The 21,324-nt window shown below is 47.6% G+C and overlaps 1 protein-coding gene across 1 annotated transcript in view; it reads right to left on the bottom strand.

The window, feature by feature from the left end:
• Nucleotides 1-811, bottom strand: part of LOC126518154 (uncharacterized) — a 118,331-nt gene extending 117,520 nt beyond the window's left edge. Inside the window, exon 1 of the mRNA XM_055064457.2 lies at nucleotides 595-811. Coding sequence (XP_054920432.1) covers nucleotides 595-771 — 177 coding nt within the window. The 5' untranslated portion in view covers nucleotides 772-811. The remainder of the gene's footprint in view (nucleotides 1-594) is intronic.
• Between the last annotated feature and the right edge of the window lie 20,513 nt (nucleotides 812-21,324).

Raw genomic sequence — 21,324 nt, 5'->3', positions numbered from 1 at the left:
AGTTGGCTACACTCCAAAAGGCGGTAACGCACGCAAAAGACATGTGCAGCGAAAACTGTTGTCATAGCCACAAAGAAACTGAGTCGGCCAAAACAATGCTTGACGAATTTTACCAAAAACGATGAAGTGTTAAAGTTCTGCAAGGACCCGTTGTATGTGAAAGACAGTTGAAAAATATATTCCCCAGATAAGCGACACCTCCACTTCTGTAATACCGCGAGGCCATAGACAATAGAATGAGAATGAACACTACGAATAATATATCAAAGTACGAATGATATTTTCCCGCTTAGTTTTCTCACTTATCTTTATTTTCGGTGTTCACCTGCTGGCTTTACTTCTCTTGCGGTGTTATTCGTTTATCGGTTCTCTGGTATCAACACCGCACCGTTCTCGGCCAATCACGTGCAGTAGATTTCTGTCGTGTACCTCAGAAGTCAACAATGAATACCGCGTGCGACTGTCGGGTCTCTCAGCCTTTCCGCGTGCGAGCCGTCGCCGCTCACACTCGTACATAAGAAGCGACGACAGTAGTTCTCGCGCGACCGGCGTGTTGATGTGGATGACGCCACGACATAACGCGTGAACACTCACCCGTCCCGCTGCGGCGACTGTGGCCTGCCTTTTGCGACGCTGTCCCGCGCTGGCGAGCTTGCCAAACTCCACTAGGACCGGCGACGCTGTCACGTGGGGCCTCGACGCCTTGCGGCTTCGGAAGCGCAACGGCTCCGTCGAGCCGTCGAGGCAAGGCGAGCGGAACGACGATAGCATGGTGCCGCAGGCGCGCGCGATTACCGACCGACCGAACGCGGCCGCGAACAGCGGCACACTTTCGACCGGGGCTCGCCGCGCGCTGGGCTCCCCGGAGAACCCCTCTTAACCCGAACGAGGGAGAGTGCGGACAACCGTGCGCGCGTCGATCGGAGCGTAGAGGCGGAGAACTCTGGCGGAGCTGCGCTTTTCATCGACGTCTCGGAGCGATTGTTGACGAAGATACGAGCATTTGACTTACGAGAGCGCACGAAGTTTATACTCCGTTTAGGTTTTCTTTCGTTGACTGTTCTATAATTTAAGTTAACATATTCGTTTAGAGACGATTTGGAATAAACATTTCTGTGGCCATTTTTTTTTACTGTTCCCAACTCCCGACGTGACTGTAAAGCGTATTAGCCATGTTTAGCGGGTATTATTGCCGAAGAAATTGTTTGGTTCGGGCTATAGTAAGCGCACCATAAGCATTAGCCGTCAGCCATTGTCAATTTTTGGGAAATTATACAGCCGCAATTCGGAAATTTGCAGTGCCAACTAACAGCTTAAGACCTGTTTCTGTCTACAATGTGCACTACTTATCTCAGGAAGATGACCTAGCTTTTACGGTCCACGTTGAGACTGAAACTATCGACATTAAAAACAAGATAGATGGTAAATAGAGACGAGACAGGGGAAAACACAGTCACTTTCAGGAATAATATAGCCAATAGCCTCATCGATTAGCTCGTCGAGTGGGTACCGCCACTTTTCCGTGTAATGCGTCATAATAATATTGAAGCTTTATGATCACAGGCTTGAAGGAGGAGAATAGAATAGCTGTAATGCTTTTCGCGGAGGAAAGGGTAAAAGCCCACATGCGTTATTTTTTTTCTTTTCTTTTTTCACACGTGTTTCGCTAAAAGCGGCACTATGGAGGCAATATTTCACGAGTTAGCGTTCTCATCTGCTATATGCGTACCATGAAGCAGAATATTTTGGCGTAGAGCTCATCAAGAAGAAAAAAATACTTGCATCGCATTTCCTTTTCCCTTTTCCAAGGTAACTTCCCCACAAGCACACCTACTCTGCGGTGAAGCACGCTTGCCAGGATCCACAAACTGCCGCATTTTCTATCAGTTGCGGCCACTTTCCACGGAGGTGACTCTTTTGCAAAGCAACTCTTCTCCCACCCAAAGATAGACAGCGGAATAAACAGTGGAACAGCTGTGGCTGGAGTGTTCACGGGAGTCCATGCGCGTCACGTAGGCGACGACCCGAGGCCGGGAATCGAGAGCACAGTACGGGTATTCGATCAGGGCCCCATTGGAACCTCCAGAACACTCGGCAGCATGCAATAGACTGAGGCTGTGGTACCGTTCCAGTGGCTCGACTATGCCTCTCCTCACCATCGCAACTCATAGGAGCCCCTGGCATGAAATGCTCTCGTGAAGTGCTTGCGGACTCCGCATAGGAAAGCGCGGACTTATGTGCCAGCCATTCATGAATCCAGGTGAACTGACTGAGGCCAGCTGCATATTCATCATCACCATACTTATGTCCAGTGCAACACGAAGGCATCTCAAAGAAATCGCTAATGAAGCTGGTCTTGTGCCAGCTAACACTATCTCATGCCTGCGAATTTCTTTGTTTCATCACACCACCTAGTTGTCGGTCGTCCTCAACTACGCTTCCTTTTTCTTGGCACCTTTTTCGTAACTATAAGAGTGCACCGGTACCTCATCTACGCATAACTCGCTCAACTACATTTCTTGCACCTAACCTTCACTATAATGTCGGTAAACGTGGGCCTAACATTTTACGTTTTATCACTTGTTTCGCGTTGCTTAAATTCTTATCACAGTTCTTTATTAACCCACCTCCATTTGTGCCTTATATATTAGTGTTGTTGGAATGATAAGAGTGTATGGTTTTTTTCTCACACTGCATTTTATTCGCGATTCTTCGATTTTTCGAATTTCGCGATTATCTTGTGTCTCAGACACAAAATAGATGAGTGCGTTTCATTTTATCTGATGGGTGAAACATTAATGGTCCCGTAAATCACCTTCTACAATTTTAAAAAAGACAATCAAGTGCCGTTTCCCGAGCTTTTCCAGTCTACAGGGTCATGAAGGGTCATGAAGCCTACAGGCTCATGAAAGTGACGCCACCAAGTGGATTGATCTATGGACGAGAAGCATAGGTGCCGATCCGTCCACTAGCACACGTTAGCCATGCTGTTGCCTTCGAACTCTTGAAGAACAGTATTCGGCGTTTTAAAGCAAACGTTTCCTTTCCTGCTTTCCCGGGTTTCGTTTGGCTGCTGACTGCTGCTGGGTGAGTAGGTATCTCGGCAGACATGTTTGGGTATATACTTACGAAGGTGCCGTCTTCCACAACGGTCCGCTACGGGGCATAGTCCAAACTGGCCACCAGATTTTGTGCGCACCGTCGCATCCAGGTGTGGCATGTGACGTACGTATACGCTCCAATACAAACAGTAAAAACCTTCAATTCAAACAAAGCGTTGTCGTCATTCTATCGTATTTTAAAATCTCCTCATTACTTTGATGTCAGCCCGTAGTCATGGTTTATTTCTTGGTCTTCATTCTGTCATCGTCATCATCGTTATATGGTTTCTGTCAGAATTTTTTTTTTTCAAAAAATTAAAAACCGCCAACGTGAGATTTGGTAGTAACGCAAAATCCCTGTCTCTGCTAGCGAGGTATCTGATCAAAAGTACACAGCGCTAGTCGGGAGGGTATCCAATACGAGAAAGAAACCTGTCAATTGCCTGAATTAAGAGCTGTGTAGGGGGCTTTTTAAGGAACAAAAATATGAGCATCGTTGTCCTATATTACGCTACAACTAGTTTAAATAACAGTAATCAAAAACCCGCTCAATGCAAGCATTGCTGTCTCAATTAAGAACATGGCCCAACTACTCCTCTACACGAAAACACATAATATCCTACGATGGTGGACTCTAGGGTGCGTGAATAGTAAATACTATTGTTAACCGTACTTACGCTGCGAAGAAGCTGAAGTCCCGACTTATGCGAAGACAGGAAACAATAAAGTTGATAGCGGAGCAAGTTGGCATGCGTATACAATTATTACTGAATAAGGCTGCGCATAAGCCTGAGCACAAAGAAGCACAAAGAGACGACACAACGCAAGACTACATTTTTCAAAATAAATTTTTGTTGTGAATGCACCGCTCTGTCGTGTCCGTCTTCCACTTCGTGCTTTGCCTTTGTCCGCCATCTCCCGTCCCTTCAGTGTTCACTACGGCACAAAACAAAAACGACTGAGAAACCTGTCCTCTTGCAAAAACGGCAACGTATTTGTCGTCAGCACATGACCGGTTTCGGTCATGTGCTTTCAGGTTTAAGATTATAGGCTTAAGATTTAAGTTGCTATTGATCGAACGCAATCAATGTTCTCGCGATAGCAGGCGGGAAAACACGACAAAAATGTTTGATGTTAAGACTATTTTCGGTCTTGCTTTTTGACTGGGATGTAACAGATTCCAGGTTGCTTGCGTCGGGCCGCTTGCTCCGACATCTAAGGTGCAAGTAAAACAAGAGTCATGGATCATTCGTTTACCTGATTTACAACTGGGAACAAAGGGATAGAGCATCGTGCTTTCAGACTGGGGAACTGCAATGCGCGAGCCTGCCATTGGATAGGTAATTTTTCTTAAAAAAGGCCCAAAACCAGGTGCCATGAAATGCTGCCTACCACCAAGCGACTGGCAAGAAGAAATAATTTCATCGTATTAAAGCACTAAATATATATATATATATATATATATATATATATATATATATATATATATATATATATATATATATATATATATATATATATATATATATTGTCACGACGTCAGGAGTCTTAATCGTATAGTGGGAAGCACAACTGCCATTAAAGACCAAAACTTTCGCTTGCACGGTTGATGGTGCTCTCGTCACAAGGAAGTGAACATTATCGTAGCGACAACAGCCTGTGGCGTAATCCTATGCATGGTTAAATAGAGGCCACTTAAGTCGCCACGACCGACAGTTCTAACGGTGTGGCAAGGACGCAGGCTTACGGCAGGGACGCCGCGTGCAGCACGCTTTTTTGGACATTTTATGAATAATTTGAAAAATCCTTTCATAAAAAGAATTTGGATGCTGTAATCCTTGCTGCTGAAGTCGTGTGCTCTGCACAGCGACGAATATAGCACAGACACGCGTCATGACGCGGTATTCGCTACAACGTTTGACGAGTCTTAGAAATGGATTCCGCGACGTCAACGTCACAGTCAGTGAGCCATTGCCGACGTGGCGCTGGCGGGTATGCCATTTTCAAATCGGCTTCGGAAAGAAAGATCAATGAAATACTAATATGCGGATGAAAGCAAACACAATGTGCTTCCTCCATAAAAGGTTTGCTCCCACGTAACAGAGGGTCAGCAAAGGAAGGCATGCAGCACTAACGAAAGCAATTTAAAGTCAGACAGTTTTTGACTTTGCGTACTGACTTCGCTTGCGTTAAAAGACATAGACCGAATTTTGTAAACTTGGCGCGAGCACCCATAGCCATTGGCCGGCGACCTTCGCTAATATGTTCAGCATTGTCACGATCCACCCTGGTTCGTGAACAAGGGAGGGCTCGAGGCACCTTCCGTTAGACGGACGCTCCTCAGCGTGGTGGTGCTGAATGATGACTGACCGCCGAGCAGCCGTGCTCGTCGGTGTTTATTGGGGTGCGGTGACCAATGTTGCCTGCCGAGCTTGGTAGGCCACCGAGCCTGGCGGCGAACGAACATTATGCCTGTGGGGGCGTCACATGCTTGCTACACCCCCTTAACCCCTGTTTATTTGTTAAATAAAAGAAACAAATGTCCCTGTTCAAAATACGGTGCTCTGCCTCCACCCTAGCTGGGTCGACAGTGCCTGCTATCCAGGCGAGTAACGGTCCGGTGGCCTCCGCCGTCGAGTACTCCGCCTGGGCACCGGTGTTGATGGGTCGGGTGTGGCAACGCCGAGTGCAGCCTGAGCCAACCTCGCTCCATCCGGAGGGTCCGTAGTGGTCGGCCTCGTGAGTGGTGCTGGGCTCGACACCGGTTCAACGAGTGCCGCACCACTGGCAACGGTTGCCGCCTCCGAGGTGGGTGGTGCTCCGCTGGAAGCGACTGGTGCTGCCGCTAGTCCTCCTGCGGGCTGGAACTCAGAAGTGGCAGTCGAGGGTGCTGGCCAGGTCCCGAGGCGAGGCCATGATTGGCGTGTCTGTGCCTCATGGCCCTGTCTGGCATGCGGACGAGCAGCGATGAGGCGCTGGCAGGAGACGCCACCTGTCTGGCAGACCAGGGTGGGCCAGGACGGAAGTTCCTGGCGAAAGCTGGAGCTCCCGACTCTGGCAAAGGCCCCGAACGGCACCCTTGGTCAGCAGCCAGCTTCTGCTTCAGCTGCTTCAAGAGCACTGTGGATCGGAGGCCCGGATGCAAGACGTCCAAGGGTGTCTTGACCATGCCACCCAGCAGGAGCTCACAGGGGGCACGGCCAGTGACATCGTTAGGCGTGGTCCGGTACTAACAGTATCAGGGCAATCTGCGTCCGGAAATCCTCAGTCTGGCTCTTCTTGAGCGAGTCTTTGATGGTTTGCACCACCCGCTCGGCTGCACCATTTGAAGCAGGGTGGTACGGCGGAACCATCATCCGGCGGATTCCGTTCTTCGTCAGCCAGGCCAAGTACTCTTTGCTGGTGAAAGCAGGACCATTGTCAGACACGATGACATGCCGCAACCCCTGGGCGGCGAAGACATGTCGTAGCGCTGCAATGGTCGTGCCTCCTGATGGAGTGGTGACAGCTAGAACCTCCACCCACTTCGAAAAGGCGTCCACCACCACCAGGAAGTAATGGCCCTTGAAGGGTCCCCCAAAATCCACATCTAGGTGGACTCTGTGGGAACGGCGAGGGGTGATCTCCACATGACGCGAGGCTCGCTGATGCTCCTGGCAGATTTGGCAGCTCTGCACCAAGTGAGCGATGTCCTGGTATAGGCCAGGCCACCAAACATGGGTCTGGGCCACCATCTTGGTCTTTTCTATGACAGGATGACCCGCGTGCAGCAACTGCAGAACCCTGGACCGGAGACTTTGTGGGATCATCACCCTAGAACCTCACAGTAGGCAGCCCTGCTGCAAGCTCAGCTCAGCGGTCTTGTAGCTATAGGTCTGTTGCGCCAATTCCTATCCACGGGACACCGCCTCGACCACCTGAGACAGGACTGGGTCCCGGCTGGTCGCTTGAGATACCGCAGATCTGGAGAGCACCTCCGGGTACGCGTGTTCCATCATGAACACTTCAGCAGGTTCTGGCACAGCATCAGTCACCTCTGGCAGGGGCAGGCGGCTCAGGGCATCAGCAGGTCCCAAGTCCTCTCCCGGACGGTAAACCAGCTGGTAACTGTAAGCTGCCAGCCTCAAGGGCCAGCGTACCACTCTAGGAGATGCCTGCATGGGAACTGCCTTGTGGTCCGTGACCGCCTCGAACTTCCGGCCCCACAGGTACAGGTGGAAGCGTTCGACACCGAACATGAGGGCCAAACCTTCCTTTTCCAGCTGGTTGTAGCGTTGCTCTGCAGCATGAAGCCGATGAGAAGCAAACGACACAGGGCGTTCCTCATCTATGTCCCGGTGCGCCAGGGAGGCTTCCACGCTGTACGGTGATGCATCTACGGTCAGGACGACAGGCTTGGCAGGATCGAAGTGTACCGGCCCTGGAGCCTTGGTAATTAGCTCTTTGCTGCGCTGGAAGGCCCGGTCCTGCTCCTTCTTCCAGACCCTTTGCTGATCATGTCGAAGCAGAAGATGGAGCGTCTGTAGATGCTCCGACAGGTTCGGCAGAAAACTTCTGTAGAAGTTGATGAGGCCGAGGTAGCTCTGAAGCTCCTTTTGGTTAGGCGCTTTGAGCACAGCATCAACTTTGCGGGGAGCCGGGGCTAGGCCAGCCTGGGAAATGACATGTCCCAAGTACTCAACACTGGGGGCCAGGAAAACGCACTTTTCCAGATAGAGCTTGAGACTGGCATCCTGCAGTCGTGCCAGGACGTTGTGCAGCTTCTGCAGGTGGTCCCCGTCGTCGCTGCCAGTAAGCAGGATGTCGTCCATGTACATCAACATGTGCCTCATGTCCCTAAAGAGGTTGTCCATCTCCCTCTGAAATATGGTTGAGGCTGAGCCACGCCAAATGGTAAGCACGTGTACTGTAAGACACCCAAAGTTGTCGATATTGTGACATACTTCCGGGAGGCGTCCTGAAGCACCAGCTGCTGGTAAGCATCTCTGAGGTCGAGCTTGGTAAACGTCTGTCCACCGAACAATGCTGACCAGAGATCTTCATTCCGGGGCAGCGGGTACTTCTCGACGGTAGCAACGGCGTTGATGGTAACCTTGAAATCCCCGGAGATCCTGACACTGCCGTCTCGTTTGAGGACTGGTACGATGGGAGCGACCCATTCAGACATCTTGACAGGCACCAGGATGCCCTCTCGCTGTAACCGTTGCAGCTCCTGGGTGACCCCGACCTTCAGGGCGAACGGCAGTGGACGAGGCTTGAAAAAACGTGGCCGGGCTCCCTCAGGTACATAGATGCCAGCCGTCGTTCCGGCGAATATGCCCACTCCTGGCTGTAACATGGACTTGAACTCGGTCAGGAGCCTGGGGACGCCTTTCACCAGATGCAGGCTTGCTTTTTAATACTCTGGCAGACGAACGCCCAGTGCAGGAATCCAGTTTCGTCCCAGCAGCAACGACCCCTTAGTTAAGTAAAGGGGAAGGGTTGCCTCCCTGTCGAACAAGCGTACGCTGGCCTGTGCCTGACCCTGGACCTGGGAGAGCTGCCCGGAGTAGCAGCGCAGCATCACGCCCGAAACCTCGACGAACACGCCGGGGAAAGTACGCTTGAAGAGTTTCCCGGCCATTACTGACCCGCTGGCCCCTGTGTCCAGCTCCATGGAAATGGGGTGCCCGTAGATTTCGTCGGTCAGCAAGTACGGCGGCACAGACGACGCTACAAAGCCTGTGTGCCACATGTCGAAAATCTGCGAGTCCTTGGCCACGACTTGGAGCCTGGCCGCGGAAGAACTTGAGCCTTCTGCCGCACGCCTCCGCCGCGTGCCCTTGCGACGGCTACCGTGACCGCAGGCTTGTGTGGTACCTGGGCTCGAATCAGATTGCTGCTGCTGTCTGCTGTTCGTCCTCCCCCTTCGGCATACACGTGGCAGGTGCCCAGTTTTCCCGCACGTAAAGCATTGTGCTTGAGAGAACTGGCACTGTGAGGGGGAGTGGGCACCACCACAGCGACCGCAGGTACCCTTTGACGCCAACTCGTTGACCGCTGCTTCCGCCGACGGTGAGCCAGTCGCACGGGAAATCTCGCCGGCGTCCTTGGCGGCAGCTTCTATTACCAGCGCTGCCTTCACGGCGTCGTCCAGCGAGGGGTCTGGAAGCTCCAGGAGTCGTGTCTGCATGGCGGAGTTGTTGACGCCGCAGACGAAACGGTCGCGGAGCAGCGAGTCCAGTTGGTTCCCGAAGGCGCAGGCCCTCGCTAACCCTCGTAGCGCAGGAACGAACTGCCCGAGGGTCTCTCGTTCCCGGCGGCTCCGACTGTTGAAACGGAACCGCTCCATTAGTGTGGACGGTGCTGGGTTGAAATGCGAGCTCAGCATAGCGAGCAGCTCACCCAGCGTCTTAACGTGCGGCGTGGCTGGCTTGAGGTGGTCGAGCAAGAGGCTGAAGACGCGGGTCCCGCAGCTGGCCAGGAAAATGTCCCGTTGTTTGGCCTCGGGTGTGTGGTTTCCCGGAAGAAAACGCGGACTTGCTCCTCGTGAATTTGCCGTTTGCCATCTCCCTCAAACGGTTCGAGCCTTCCGCGGCATGGCGGCAGCAACGGGGGGCGGTTGCGTGGGACGATCCGTGGGTATTCGTCGCCAGTGTCACGAGTGTCCCACCCTCGTTGCCAATGTCACGATCCACCCGGGTTCGTGAACAAGGGAGGGCTTGAGGCACCCTCCGTTACACGGACGCTCCGCAGCGTGGTGGTACTGAACGATGACTGACCGGCGAGCAGCTGTGCTAGTCGGTGTTTATTGCGGTGCGGTGACCAATATTGCCTGCCGAGCTTGGCAGGCCACCGAGCGTGGCGGCGAATTAACATTATGCCTGAGGGGGCGTCACATGCTTGCTACAAGCATCAGGAGTGGTGAGAATCGGCTGTTATCAGCAGTAATATTGTAACACGTTTTTGTGAATGTAGGCCAAGATCCTGTTTGCAAAACAGAATTAAAGAAACATGTCCATTTCATTTCCCTGCACCTCCCTGAACTAGTACAAGAGGCACTGCACTTTGATAGTTGTTTCTGTAGTTCATCATGAAAGCATGTGCATGTCCCCACTCAGTTCACACTCTGCAAACTTTGGGCAGAATACTGAGCGGGAAACCTGAGCCCGCCGGCCGAAGCAGGCTGGTCCTGCGCGAGTAAGAACAATGGCTGAACTGAATTGGTTAATTAAATGCGCAGATAATTGAATGCACATCTGGCTGACACATATTTTCTTAGCTCGCTTATACGGTTAGTTTGCATGATGACACTCTATCGATGCGCTGTTAGTTTTTAATGAGAAGCATCGTCCGAGTCCAGTCACTTTTTGGCGGGCGAGTCTATCTCCGTTTTTGTGGGCTTACCCGGCTATTATGCAATCTGAAATTATGCGTCACAGAAGTAACTGGGTATGTGTACGCAGGCAACTGGGTATCTTGCCGCTTTTTGGAGTCTGGCGCGCCCCTGAGGACGCGTCCCTCCTAATGACCAAATGAATGTATCACCAGGTTACCTTCGAGCACGAGGTCTGGAGGAGTCCTGCGAGAAGTGTTCTATGGTCGCTTTCACGCGCAACGCAATGAGACCCTGCGTTGTCAGATTTAATGGACAACTTATCACCTACGAGAAGACGCACCGCTTTCTAGGAGTAATAACAAATCGAGAGCTCTCCCGGAGTCCTCATGTCTTCTACCTAAAAGAAAGCTAGCCATGATAACCCATGTCCTCAGATTTTTTGCGGGAAAGTTATGGGGTACGTCTGTGAGGGCACAGCTCCAACTCTATTGCTTGGTCTCCTACGCTGTAGTTTACCTGTACTGAGTGGAAGCAGTACGACCAATCTCCGTGCTCTCCAGGCTGTGCAACTTCCAAGTTCTGAAAATACGTCTTGGCCTTCGCAGGTGTGCATCCACGGCAGCAACAACAGTCATCACGCGTGACCACCCCATCAAAGCGCACATGCAAGCCGACACTGTAAGTATCCACATCAGATTGTTTGCTTGACTTACATCGCATGTTCTAGCCTTGCTTTCTTCCTCTCGATTTCGTTCAGCGTTTATCAGAATTATTGCCACCAACCATAAATATTTACCGTCCAACTTGACGCCCGCAGCACGACCATCTCTACCGCTGGGGTGCCTGTATCCACATCAAGCCTTTCTTGCCATTCCCGGCCCCAAAAGGAAAACGGAGATTCCATTGTTTAACAAACCGTGCGTTACGTCATGCATGAGAAGCACACAGAACGCATCCAAGTTTACATGGGCCTTTCTGTCTCCTCCGAAAGTACAACTTGAGAAGTGGTAATTTTGGCGAAATCTGTCACCATCCAATTCAAGACGTCTCACATTACATCATCGACGACTGCGGAACTCGCCGCTATCCGTGCTGCTGTGGAGTTTATCGGTCAGAAATCATCACAGTCATGGTCCGCCTTTTGTGACTCGAATGCAGCTCTACAAAGAGTCTGCTATCCCCTTTCAACCATGGACCTAACATGCAATTAGTCACACACATCCGCCTACTTCACCACCAAGCAATCGACGAGAGACCCAACATCATCGAACAGTGGATACCAGGTAACTGTGGAATTTCGGGAAAATGCAGCGCGCATGACGCTGCCGGACCCGCGTACGATGGTGTCCTTACTATATCAATACCATATTCGAGAACAGACGCAGCCGCAAGGCTTCGTTCCCTCGCACGCGAGCTTACGCAGACTCTGGAAAAACAGTGAATTCACCAACGCGCGTCTCCACAAATTCGATGCACGTCTGCTACTCCGTCTTCCACCAAGGTTACCACGAACGAACGGAAGCAACAAGCAACACTTCTGTGCCGCCTGTGACTCGGCGTGCCAGTCACGAACGCCTATTCCTTCCGAATTGCAATGGCCGACCACCCCACTTGCGACCACTGTGGTTGCAAGGAGGCAATCAAGCACCTCCTCCGTGACTTTCCCTGTTACAATGTGGCAAGAAAAGTGCTCACGACCGGGCTCGAAAAAACTGGTCGATCGCCCCTTCACCGAGGCAAAGATTCTCGGACACTGGTCCAGACTTGTTTCGGCACTCAAGGCCTTAGGGGTTCTGCTCAAGTTCTTAAGGGCTTGTAAATATTGTGACCAACTTTGAAAGTTGTAGCACGTAGCACCGCGTTACTCTGTGAATTTTTCTCATTTGAATTTTTTATTTGTTTCTCCTACCACCTGTTTTTGTATTCATCCCTTTCCCCAGCACAGGATAGCCTGCCGGTACTTACACTGGCTAAGCTTCCTGTCCTTGCTTTCCTTTTGTCTCTCTCTCTATCTGTGTATGTGGCACTGAGTTTTAGCTTGCTTTCTACCTTATATTTTGCCAGTATAAACATGCTGCCTTACTTTCTATAATTATGGACAGTATAGCCCACATTATCTACACAAGAGTTCATCCCAACAGATACGTTTTCATAGAGCCGTTCCCTACAAATCATGAATGGTACAACATCACGAATGAAACTAGAGTGCGGAAATTTTTTCTTTATTTAATCCCTTCAGGCGCTGTGTGGAGAATTGCGCACACCATCAAAAGCAATATCCTTCATTGAACTAACGATATTTCAAAAGCGTCAGTCACCAGCACCTAAAAAAATACATCTTCCAATGGGCTAACTGGAAGGTAGCGCTTTACTTTCTCATATTGTTTTGTCATGACATTCAATTAGCAAATTAAAAAAATATGTAAGCCGTTCAATGCAGTTTAATGGTGAAGCAGCCAATCCAGAAGTTGTGAAACAATATAAGAAGTGTGATACTGACCCGTTTCGAGCAGGATACATTTTCTTGCGTGCTTTTTTTTTACCTTGCTAAAAATGGAACTCCTCAATACAAGTAAGAACAAAGGATCAACCAAATGTCGACGCTAAAGCAGACATGGTCGGCGTATATCGTGGTTGAAATGGTACGGTGAATGAAGGTTCATTATATCTCTATATTCCGTCAAAACTTGTGTTTTCTTTTTCATATTTAGTATTCACATCATTGCGCATCCTATTCGTGTCGTCTTGGAGGTGCAGTTATACCGACTTTGCCTTCTTTAGCATCAACATTTCCTTGTCCCTTTCTTTTTTATTCATAATCGTTTAAACGCTCCTCCTTGAGATGGAAATAAATTTGATTTTGAATTATACGACTGTTCGCACAGGGGTCCGTCCGGAGGCAGATTTTTGGAAGCCTCAACAGCACAATCTCTTTGTAGTTACTTAAAACTCTAAGAGTGGAAACGGACTTTTTAGATCAGAAGTGTATGGCCTAGGAGCCAAATTTGGGCGCCAGGGCCCCAGTGTTCAGGGAGTTCGAAAGTACATTTAGCGACAATTCGAGGCCGCAAGGTCTCCTTGTGGGGCCATGCGGTGTGATCGCCAAGGTCTTGCCGGCGCGACTACCTCAACGGCACATCGGCGCGGCACTACGCATGCGCAAGTGCTGTCACGTAGTAGGCGCGACCCCATGCTAGGTCTAGAGGTAGTTTGTGGGGAGAGAAAAGCGGCGCGGCAGAGGTAAGTGAGCATTGCGCCCAAACCGTTAGGTGTAGCAGGACGCAACAAGCGGCAGTAGGCTAGCGTTAGGGGCCCGGCACATGCTTCGCACATTTACGATAATTCCGGTTATGGAGTTTCCGTCTTACTATTTGGACGGCACAGATCGGATCTAGAGATTTCTTTTTAGCAACATAGCGCAGTCTCTGGTACAATGTGAATAATTTTCAACTATATCAGCGCTAATTACGGCCGTATCGTTATTATTGCCTACTCTATAACTAATTATCGTTTCTTGTGCGCACTACCAAAGCCGCCTTCCATTGCCAAGCGCGAGGCCTGCTTAGGCGAAGCTAACTCGCCCCATTTCTGGATAATGCTCGCAGGGTGGCTTTGCCTCAACATGTCTCTGACTACGGCAGTGCACCCTTTACAGAGGTAATGTGAAATGTGGGTAATTTTCTATTACAGTGGCGCTAATTACGGGCGTACTGCTAACTTTATTTACTGTGAGAATAACTGTCGCTTCTGGTCTCGTTATTACCTCCATTATTATAGCTTTTGAGACTAATTACGATGCTCTGGAGGTGTGAAAGCGCTGTTTATGTTTTTCGGGAAGTGGGTGCAGCATATCTAGGTTCCAACTACGCCAAACCCGTGTGAGGTCACATACGACCTTACACCATACGACATACGACCCCGCGCGAACGCATTCACCAGCACCAATAAAGGGCGCCCTCAAACAGACTCACTAGGCGGTCTCGCTTTACTTCCTCAACGGCACCACAGTTGTCTTTGCTGAAAAGTGCGGTTTACAAAGGCCTTTGTGATTTTTCCCAGTTTCGCATTTATATCTTTCCGAGCGAAAAAATTTGCGGCACCATTGCATTTTAAACTTTTTTATCGCGCCTGTGTATTAACAATTGCGCTTAGGGTGTATCTATAGCAGAACAAGTGCCATACGACATTTGTGAGCGCGTGTTGTGCGTTTGTGTATGAGTGCGCTGTACAACGGTAAGGCTTTTCTTTTTCTTTTGCAGATAAGAAACAATATATTTTTGAAGGTACCGCTTACCCGATCAAAGTATACATTTAAGACGCCACGTATAAGCACCTTATCACGTCAATTTATGAAAACGAACTCATTGTGTATCGACTGGTAAGTCGTCTATCATACTGCACTGCCATCTAAGGCATTTTCATCGCAGTGAGAATAACGTTGAATTGCAGCTGTAAAAGAAAAATTACACCAGAACCCATCTGACGCTAAATATTGACCAATCCGATTAGCAATGAATAGATGTAGCGACATTCCCGTATCGTAACCACAAAGGCACGTCTTGTTTGAGGCGTGTATACATTCCGCTCTTTCGCTTGCCTCTGCACACGCTCGCTGCGTCCTTCAGCGGCGCCATCCGAGAGCCTGTGGCTGGTGCTTGTGCGAACATAGATTCAGACATACTTGTCTCAATATATAAGGCGCGGGTTCCGTTCAGCCCAGCACCATCAAACCTTGAAATATGTTTTTTTTTCCTGTCAAAGAGCGGCACATACTAATCGGCACGTAGTTATACGAGTTGCCCTCAAAGACATTTCCTTGAATAGCAGCGCATACCATGTGGCGCTTAGCCATTTGTGACCCAAGGTGACCTCAAAGAGCGTTCTTGAAGAGCAGCACATGCCCATTCGCACATAGCTAGCGAGTCAAGTTGATGTCAGAGTGGTTCAGTGAAGAGCGCCACGTACCACGTACCCGGCGATACAAGTTGGTCTGGCGGTTGGCTTCAAACTTGGTTCCCTCAGCACAGCAAGCCTAATCATGTACCCATTAGACCAAGGACCACCCAGTAACCAAATCTGGCGGGAAAACGGTTAGAGACATAGATTGATAGGTCAATAGCCAGCCCCCGACAAGTGCGTTAAGTAGCCAAAGAATGGTAATCACATCACAACATGGCTTTCGTCTTCTAGGAGTATACAGGTTGTCCAAATTAAGCTTTATGGCTTTCTTAAAATTAGGCACTGGGAGGCACGTGAAGAAAATCTGTGCAAATAAGTTATGTGGGCAGGGGGACACAAAGTGAGATAATAATTATCGCTGCCAGCAGCCCGGATAACTAAAATTGATTCATTAGCTTCTTGTTGACTGCACTAAGTGGGTATGTTTGTTTTTAAAAGTTAGAAGCAGTTGTGTCTCTACACAGTGTCAGCTGGAAGAATTCTTCTAGCGTGTCTGTGCTTCGAGATATCCGACGCCAAATTTTAATTGTCGTTCGCATGATTACGCATGCAAGAGAGTGAGCACCGGCGCAAAGCTGCTCCCTGATGGGATGCAGCTGTTGCGTGCGGCGGTTAGTCTGAGAATGAGGCAAAGGCACTGGCGGCAAAGATCACAACTGTCCTCTTTCCTCTCTCGGCTGGTGAAATAAAAAATCGAAGAACCCGCAACCGTCGTCGTAGCACGCGACCCTGCTGTCTGTAGCGATGGCGACAGCTGCCTTGTCGAGATAATGGCGCGAGCGGAGAAGCCGAAGGGCAGTGCGCGTGTGTAATGGTGACTAGACAAGCGGGTATGGTCCTTCCCTAGGATAGGCAAATAAAGCGACTGCAGATTTCCAAGTACTGCAAGTTTTATTGAAATCACGAGCAACAACTGCACGGCCCACCTCGCTATCAGATCTTGATTTCACCAGCTGAGAGGGGAAGCGGAACAGTTATCATCTTGGCCTTTGCCCCCGCCCTGTTGTCACACTAAGCGCCTCACGTAACAGCCGCATCATATCAGGGAGGAGCTTTGCGCCGATCCTAACTCTCTTGCATGCGTAATCATGCGAGCGACAACTAAAATTTGGAGTTGCATATATCGGAGCGCAGAAACGCTAGAACAATTTTTTCAACTGATACCGTGTAGATACACGACTGCCTCTACTTTTTCATTACATGCCTCTACAGTTAATAATTCAAGTTTATTTAAGTGGGCAGCTGACAGCAATAATTATCCTCTCATTTAATGGCCACATAACTTATTTGCACAGGTGGTTTTTGCGTCCCTACCAGTGTTTAATTCTAGGAAAAGCATAAAGCTTAATTTTGAACACCCCGTATAAGGAAAGAATTGCCCGCCGTAGTGTCTAAGTGGCTATGGCATTGCGCTGTTGAGCCCGAGGCGGCCACTGCATTTCGATGGGGAGGCAGGGGGAGGTGAAATGCAAACACGCCCACGTACCGCGCGTCGGGTGCACGTTCAAGAACCCGAGATGGCCAAGCTTCTGCAGAGTCACCCGTTACGGCCTACACAATAATCAGATCATGCTTTTGGCACGGAACATCGAAGAACTTAATGAATTAGCGAATGAGATAATTCTTCGTAAGCCATGAGGGGCAACTTTTAACGAAGCACATTACGACCTGCCAGCTTCTTGACAGATTGCTAGCAGGACCCTACTTATTTGCACTCTAGTTCATAATTAAAATCATTTCTTCCTCAACCGCTCCTTTACCTACAGCCATTCTTTCTGGTTTCCGGCTTAATTAAAGGGGATAATGATTCCCAGAACACTTCAAGCCTTTGGCGGCAACCTGTGCACGGGCGATCTGAGACGGCAGGCTGTTCCTGGCAACGATTTAATACTGCTTCTCTCTGCAGGTACTGTTCGGTTTTTTGCATAAAGGGGCGAAACATTGTATTCTTATCCACAATACGTGTCAAAATACTGTCACCACGCTGATAGCCAACATGGCGACGCTGCTGTGTTCATATCACCATCTTTATCGCACAAAAGATATGCCGATCTAGGTATCGATGTTTTCAAATGTGAATCCGTCTGGCTCGAAATAGAAAACTTCTTTCCTAAGATTACAGATAAAAAAAGATCATTGGCACGGTTTACCGGTCGCCATCTTCATCAATTAAATAATTGTGTGCAGGATTTTCACCAAGGCTAGAGAAAATTTGGCAAGAAAACAAGAATGCGCTTATTTCAGGTAACTGTAACATTAATTTATTCGATAATATTTACATTGGTTATGTAGGCTTGTCCAGCTACTTTGTGGGTTTAGGCTTTGAAGCATTGATTAATGGCCCAACTCGATGTCCAGCGCCAAGTTCTATATCCCTTATCGATAACATACTTTCCAATCTCGATATACGCCCACGTACAGAAATTCTACAAGTAGATGTTACAGGTCGTAGCCCCATATTTCTATATTTTCATTCACCTAATAGTCTTACTAAAAACCATTACAAAGGACGAAGTTCAATCTGTCCGATTGCTTTGAGAAAATAGAGCACGACGGCTTTTCTAACATTCTGTCCTTTTCTGTCCCGAACTAGCGTCAAGCCAATTTTCCTTCGCAATCACAAATGCGGTTAAAGCTTGCACGTAAGATGAGTTTTCTGTCAAGAAATACGATGCACTATGTTGCCCGTGGCTATCTACAGGTCTCCAATTCACTGCGCAAGAAAGATCATCTGTATCAAAAAAACGAAAAGGCAACCGTTTTACACACGTCTTAAAAGGAGTTACAAGACAGTTTCGTCGCAGTTAGACAGTGCTCTGCAGCAAGCAAAGAAAAACATCGCTATTTTGAACGCTATATCGACGCATACACAAACGTTTAACACAAATGGGCTGTCATTAATGGCTTCCTAAATCGAGACCACAACAAAACTATCTTTAAGGCTATCACTATTGAAACAGGCTCGTACGAAACTTGGAAAAGGTGACTAATGTGTTTTGTAAGTGTTTTTTTTTCCTCTTCGGAAATCAACTGCTGTCCGACAGTAGAACAGCTGGAAAGGCATCCACACTCTTCCTTCCTACGGCCTTGTACAGCTGAAGAAGTGCTAACTACCATGAGCAATTTTAAAAATACAGGAGCTGATCTAGACAATACACACACAGTACATAATTATACGGTCAGACATATCGTAGCTGTAGCTAGTGGCCATATAGTCAACCTTAATTTTAGGACACAAATATTTTCCAGCCAATTGAAAATATCTAATGTAATTCCTTACTAAAGAAGGGTGACACCACATCGATAGAGAATTATAGAGCGATTTCTGCACTCCCGTTCCTCAGCAAAATAATTGAAAAATTAATTGAAATTCACATTTCTGGCTACTACGGTAAATTTAATATACTGGCTCCGTCACAGTTCGGGTTTCGCGCAGGTTATTCGACAGAACACGCCGTTAATAGCTTCATTGACTTGGTTAGAACACAGTTTGACAAGAGATTAATAGCAGGTTCAGATTTCATTGATATTAAAGAAGCCTTTGACAATATTAACCATATAATTTTGCTGTATAAGTTCGAAAGCTATGGAATTACTGGCCCCCTTTAGGTACTTTTAAGAATTATAGTCGAAACAGATATCAAGGTGCTTCATAATTGGCGCTTTTTCCCAACAAAGGCTGATCACAAAAGTAGTGCCCCAGGGATCCATTCTCGGTCCGCACTTATTCTTAACATTTATTATTGATCTATCTAGTTATTTACATATTTGCAAGCGTTTTCTTCACGCCGGTGATGTGACGACTGTAGCATCTGTCATAAACCCCATTCAGCTTTTAGATAATTTAAACAACACTCTACACCGGCAGGAAGAGCGGTGTCATAAAAATTACATCAGCATAAACCCTGCTAAGCCTCCGTTTAGAGCTTTTTCATTCTTCTCAAAGATCAACGACACCTAATAAGCACATACGCAAAGGCAACGTTGAAATTAGGCTAATTGGTTGTGCGAAGCTCCTAGGAGTCACTGTAGATTCGAATCTAAAATTTGACGCTCACATTTATTCAGTAGTTAAAAAAATTGGCAGCGGCATAAGATCCTTAATTAAATCTCGTCCAGCTTTTAGCCTCAATACACTTCTTTCACTTTACTATACTTTCATCCATAGATACATTATATATTGTATTACCGCTTGGGGAAATACTCATTTTACTCACATGTCTCTCTTGGTTAGTATCCAAAAACGGGCATTAAACATTATAGCATTTACATCCCCTCTTCATCATGTAAGCCCCTATTTCTGAAAGTGTATGTACTTCCTGTTGTTTCAACAAAAAACGGGCATTGAACATTGTAACATTTCCATCCCCTCTTCATCATCTAAGCCCCTATTACTAAAAGTACATGTACTTCCCGATGTTTCTACATATAAAGCTAGTCTGATGGTCCTGTTGTATAAAGTCATCGACCGTCAAGTTTCCATCGATGCTTTTGCAATCCATGGATTCACTAATAAAAATCGAGCTAGGTTTGCTCTTTTAAATAACATTCTCCTGGCAAAAGACGCTACAAATTACGGTAAACCAAACTGTCTGTTTGAGTGCAAGTTCCATTTGGAACAGTCGAAAACCTGATTTTAAAATGTTACCGTTGAACAGTTTTAGATCATCATTGAAAACGTGTTTGCTTTAGTCTATTATTCAGTTCTACGTTGTCTCTATTGCTGTTTTTCTATGTTTGTTTGTTTCTATGTTTGCCCATCAAATTATAGACCGATTTCGCTAACCTGCACATCTTGCAAAATTCTCGAACACATCATACTAAAACACATCGTAACCTTTGCGGAAGATAATAACTTGCTTAGCATCAACCAACATGGTTTCAGAAAAGGACTGTCTACTGTTACGCAACTGACACAAACTGTGCATGATCTCGCTCTAACAATTGATAAACGCGGGCAGACTGACATAATATTCTTAGATCTATCGAAGGCCTTCGACCGGGTATCCCATCCTAAACTCCTGGGCAAACTACAACACATTCTCGGATCTGGCAGCATAATAAACTGGATAAAAGCTTATCTTGCAGGTCGGCAACAGTACGTAGAAATTGAAAGTCAGCAATCTGATTGGGTAGAAGTGTCATCCGGAGTACCACAAGGAACAGTCTTAGCACCAATTCTTTTCTTACTATACATCAACGACATGGCAGATAACATAAAATCAACAATGCGCATGTTTGCAGATGATTGCATTATATATAGGGAGATTAGGAACCATAATGATCAAGTAATACTAAATCACGAGCTTGCGCAAGTAGCAAATTGGTGTCAGGCATGGCAAATGAAGATTAATTTAGACAAGACTGTTTTTATGAGAGTAAGCCGAAAAAGAACCCCTCTAGAATTCACCTACACGATCGAACAGCAAAAATTAAAGATAGTCGATGATTATAGATATTTGGGCATTGTCCTATCATCCGATATGAAATGGGACAAGCATGTGTCACACATATCTTCTAAGGCATTTACAACACTTTGTTCGCTTAAACGCTCTTTAAAATCTGCCTCACCAGACACTAAGATGCTAGCCTACACCTCATTCGTTCGTCCTATACTAGAATATGGTATTACCTGCTGGTCTCCACATACCAAACAATGCATAAAACGCCTAGAAACAATACAGAGAAAAGCCATCAGATTCATTTATAATAGGTACAACCGTAATGATTCTCCGACAGAACTCCTCGATAAAGCTTGTCTCCCGACTATTTACAAGCGTGCGAAATACTTACGTCTCAAGTTTCTGTTCCACCTCCTTAACGGGGTCTACAAATTAAACAGTGGTGCATATGTATCTTTCACTGAGCAGCGAAACACTAGAACAATAACATTTAATTGAATACAGGTTCCACACAGACACATTCAGGTATTCTTTCTTTCCCCAG

This window comes from Dermacentor andersoni, chromosome 11 (assembly GCF_023375885.2).
Source record: "Dermacentor andersoni chromosome 11, qqDerAnde1_hic_scaffold, whole genome shotgun sequence".
In the NCBI taxonomy this organism is placed as follows: Eukaryota; Metazoa; Arthropoda; class Arachnida; order Ixodida; family Ixodidae; genus Dermacentor; species Dermacentor andersoni.
Note: the sequence above shows the minus strand (reverse complement) of the source record. Positions and strands in the feature narration are given on the sequence as shown.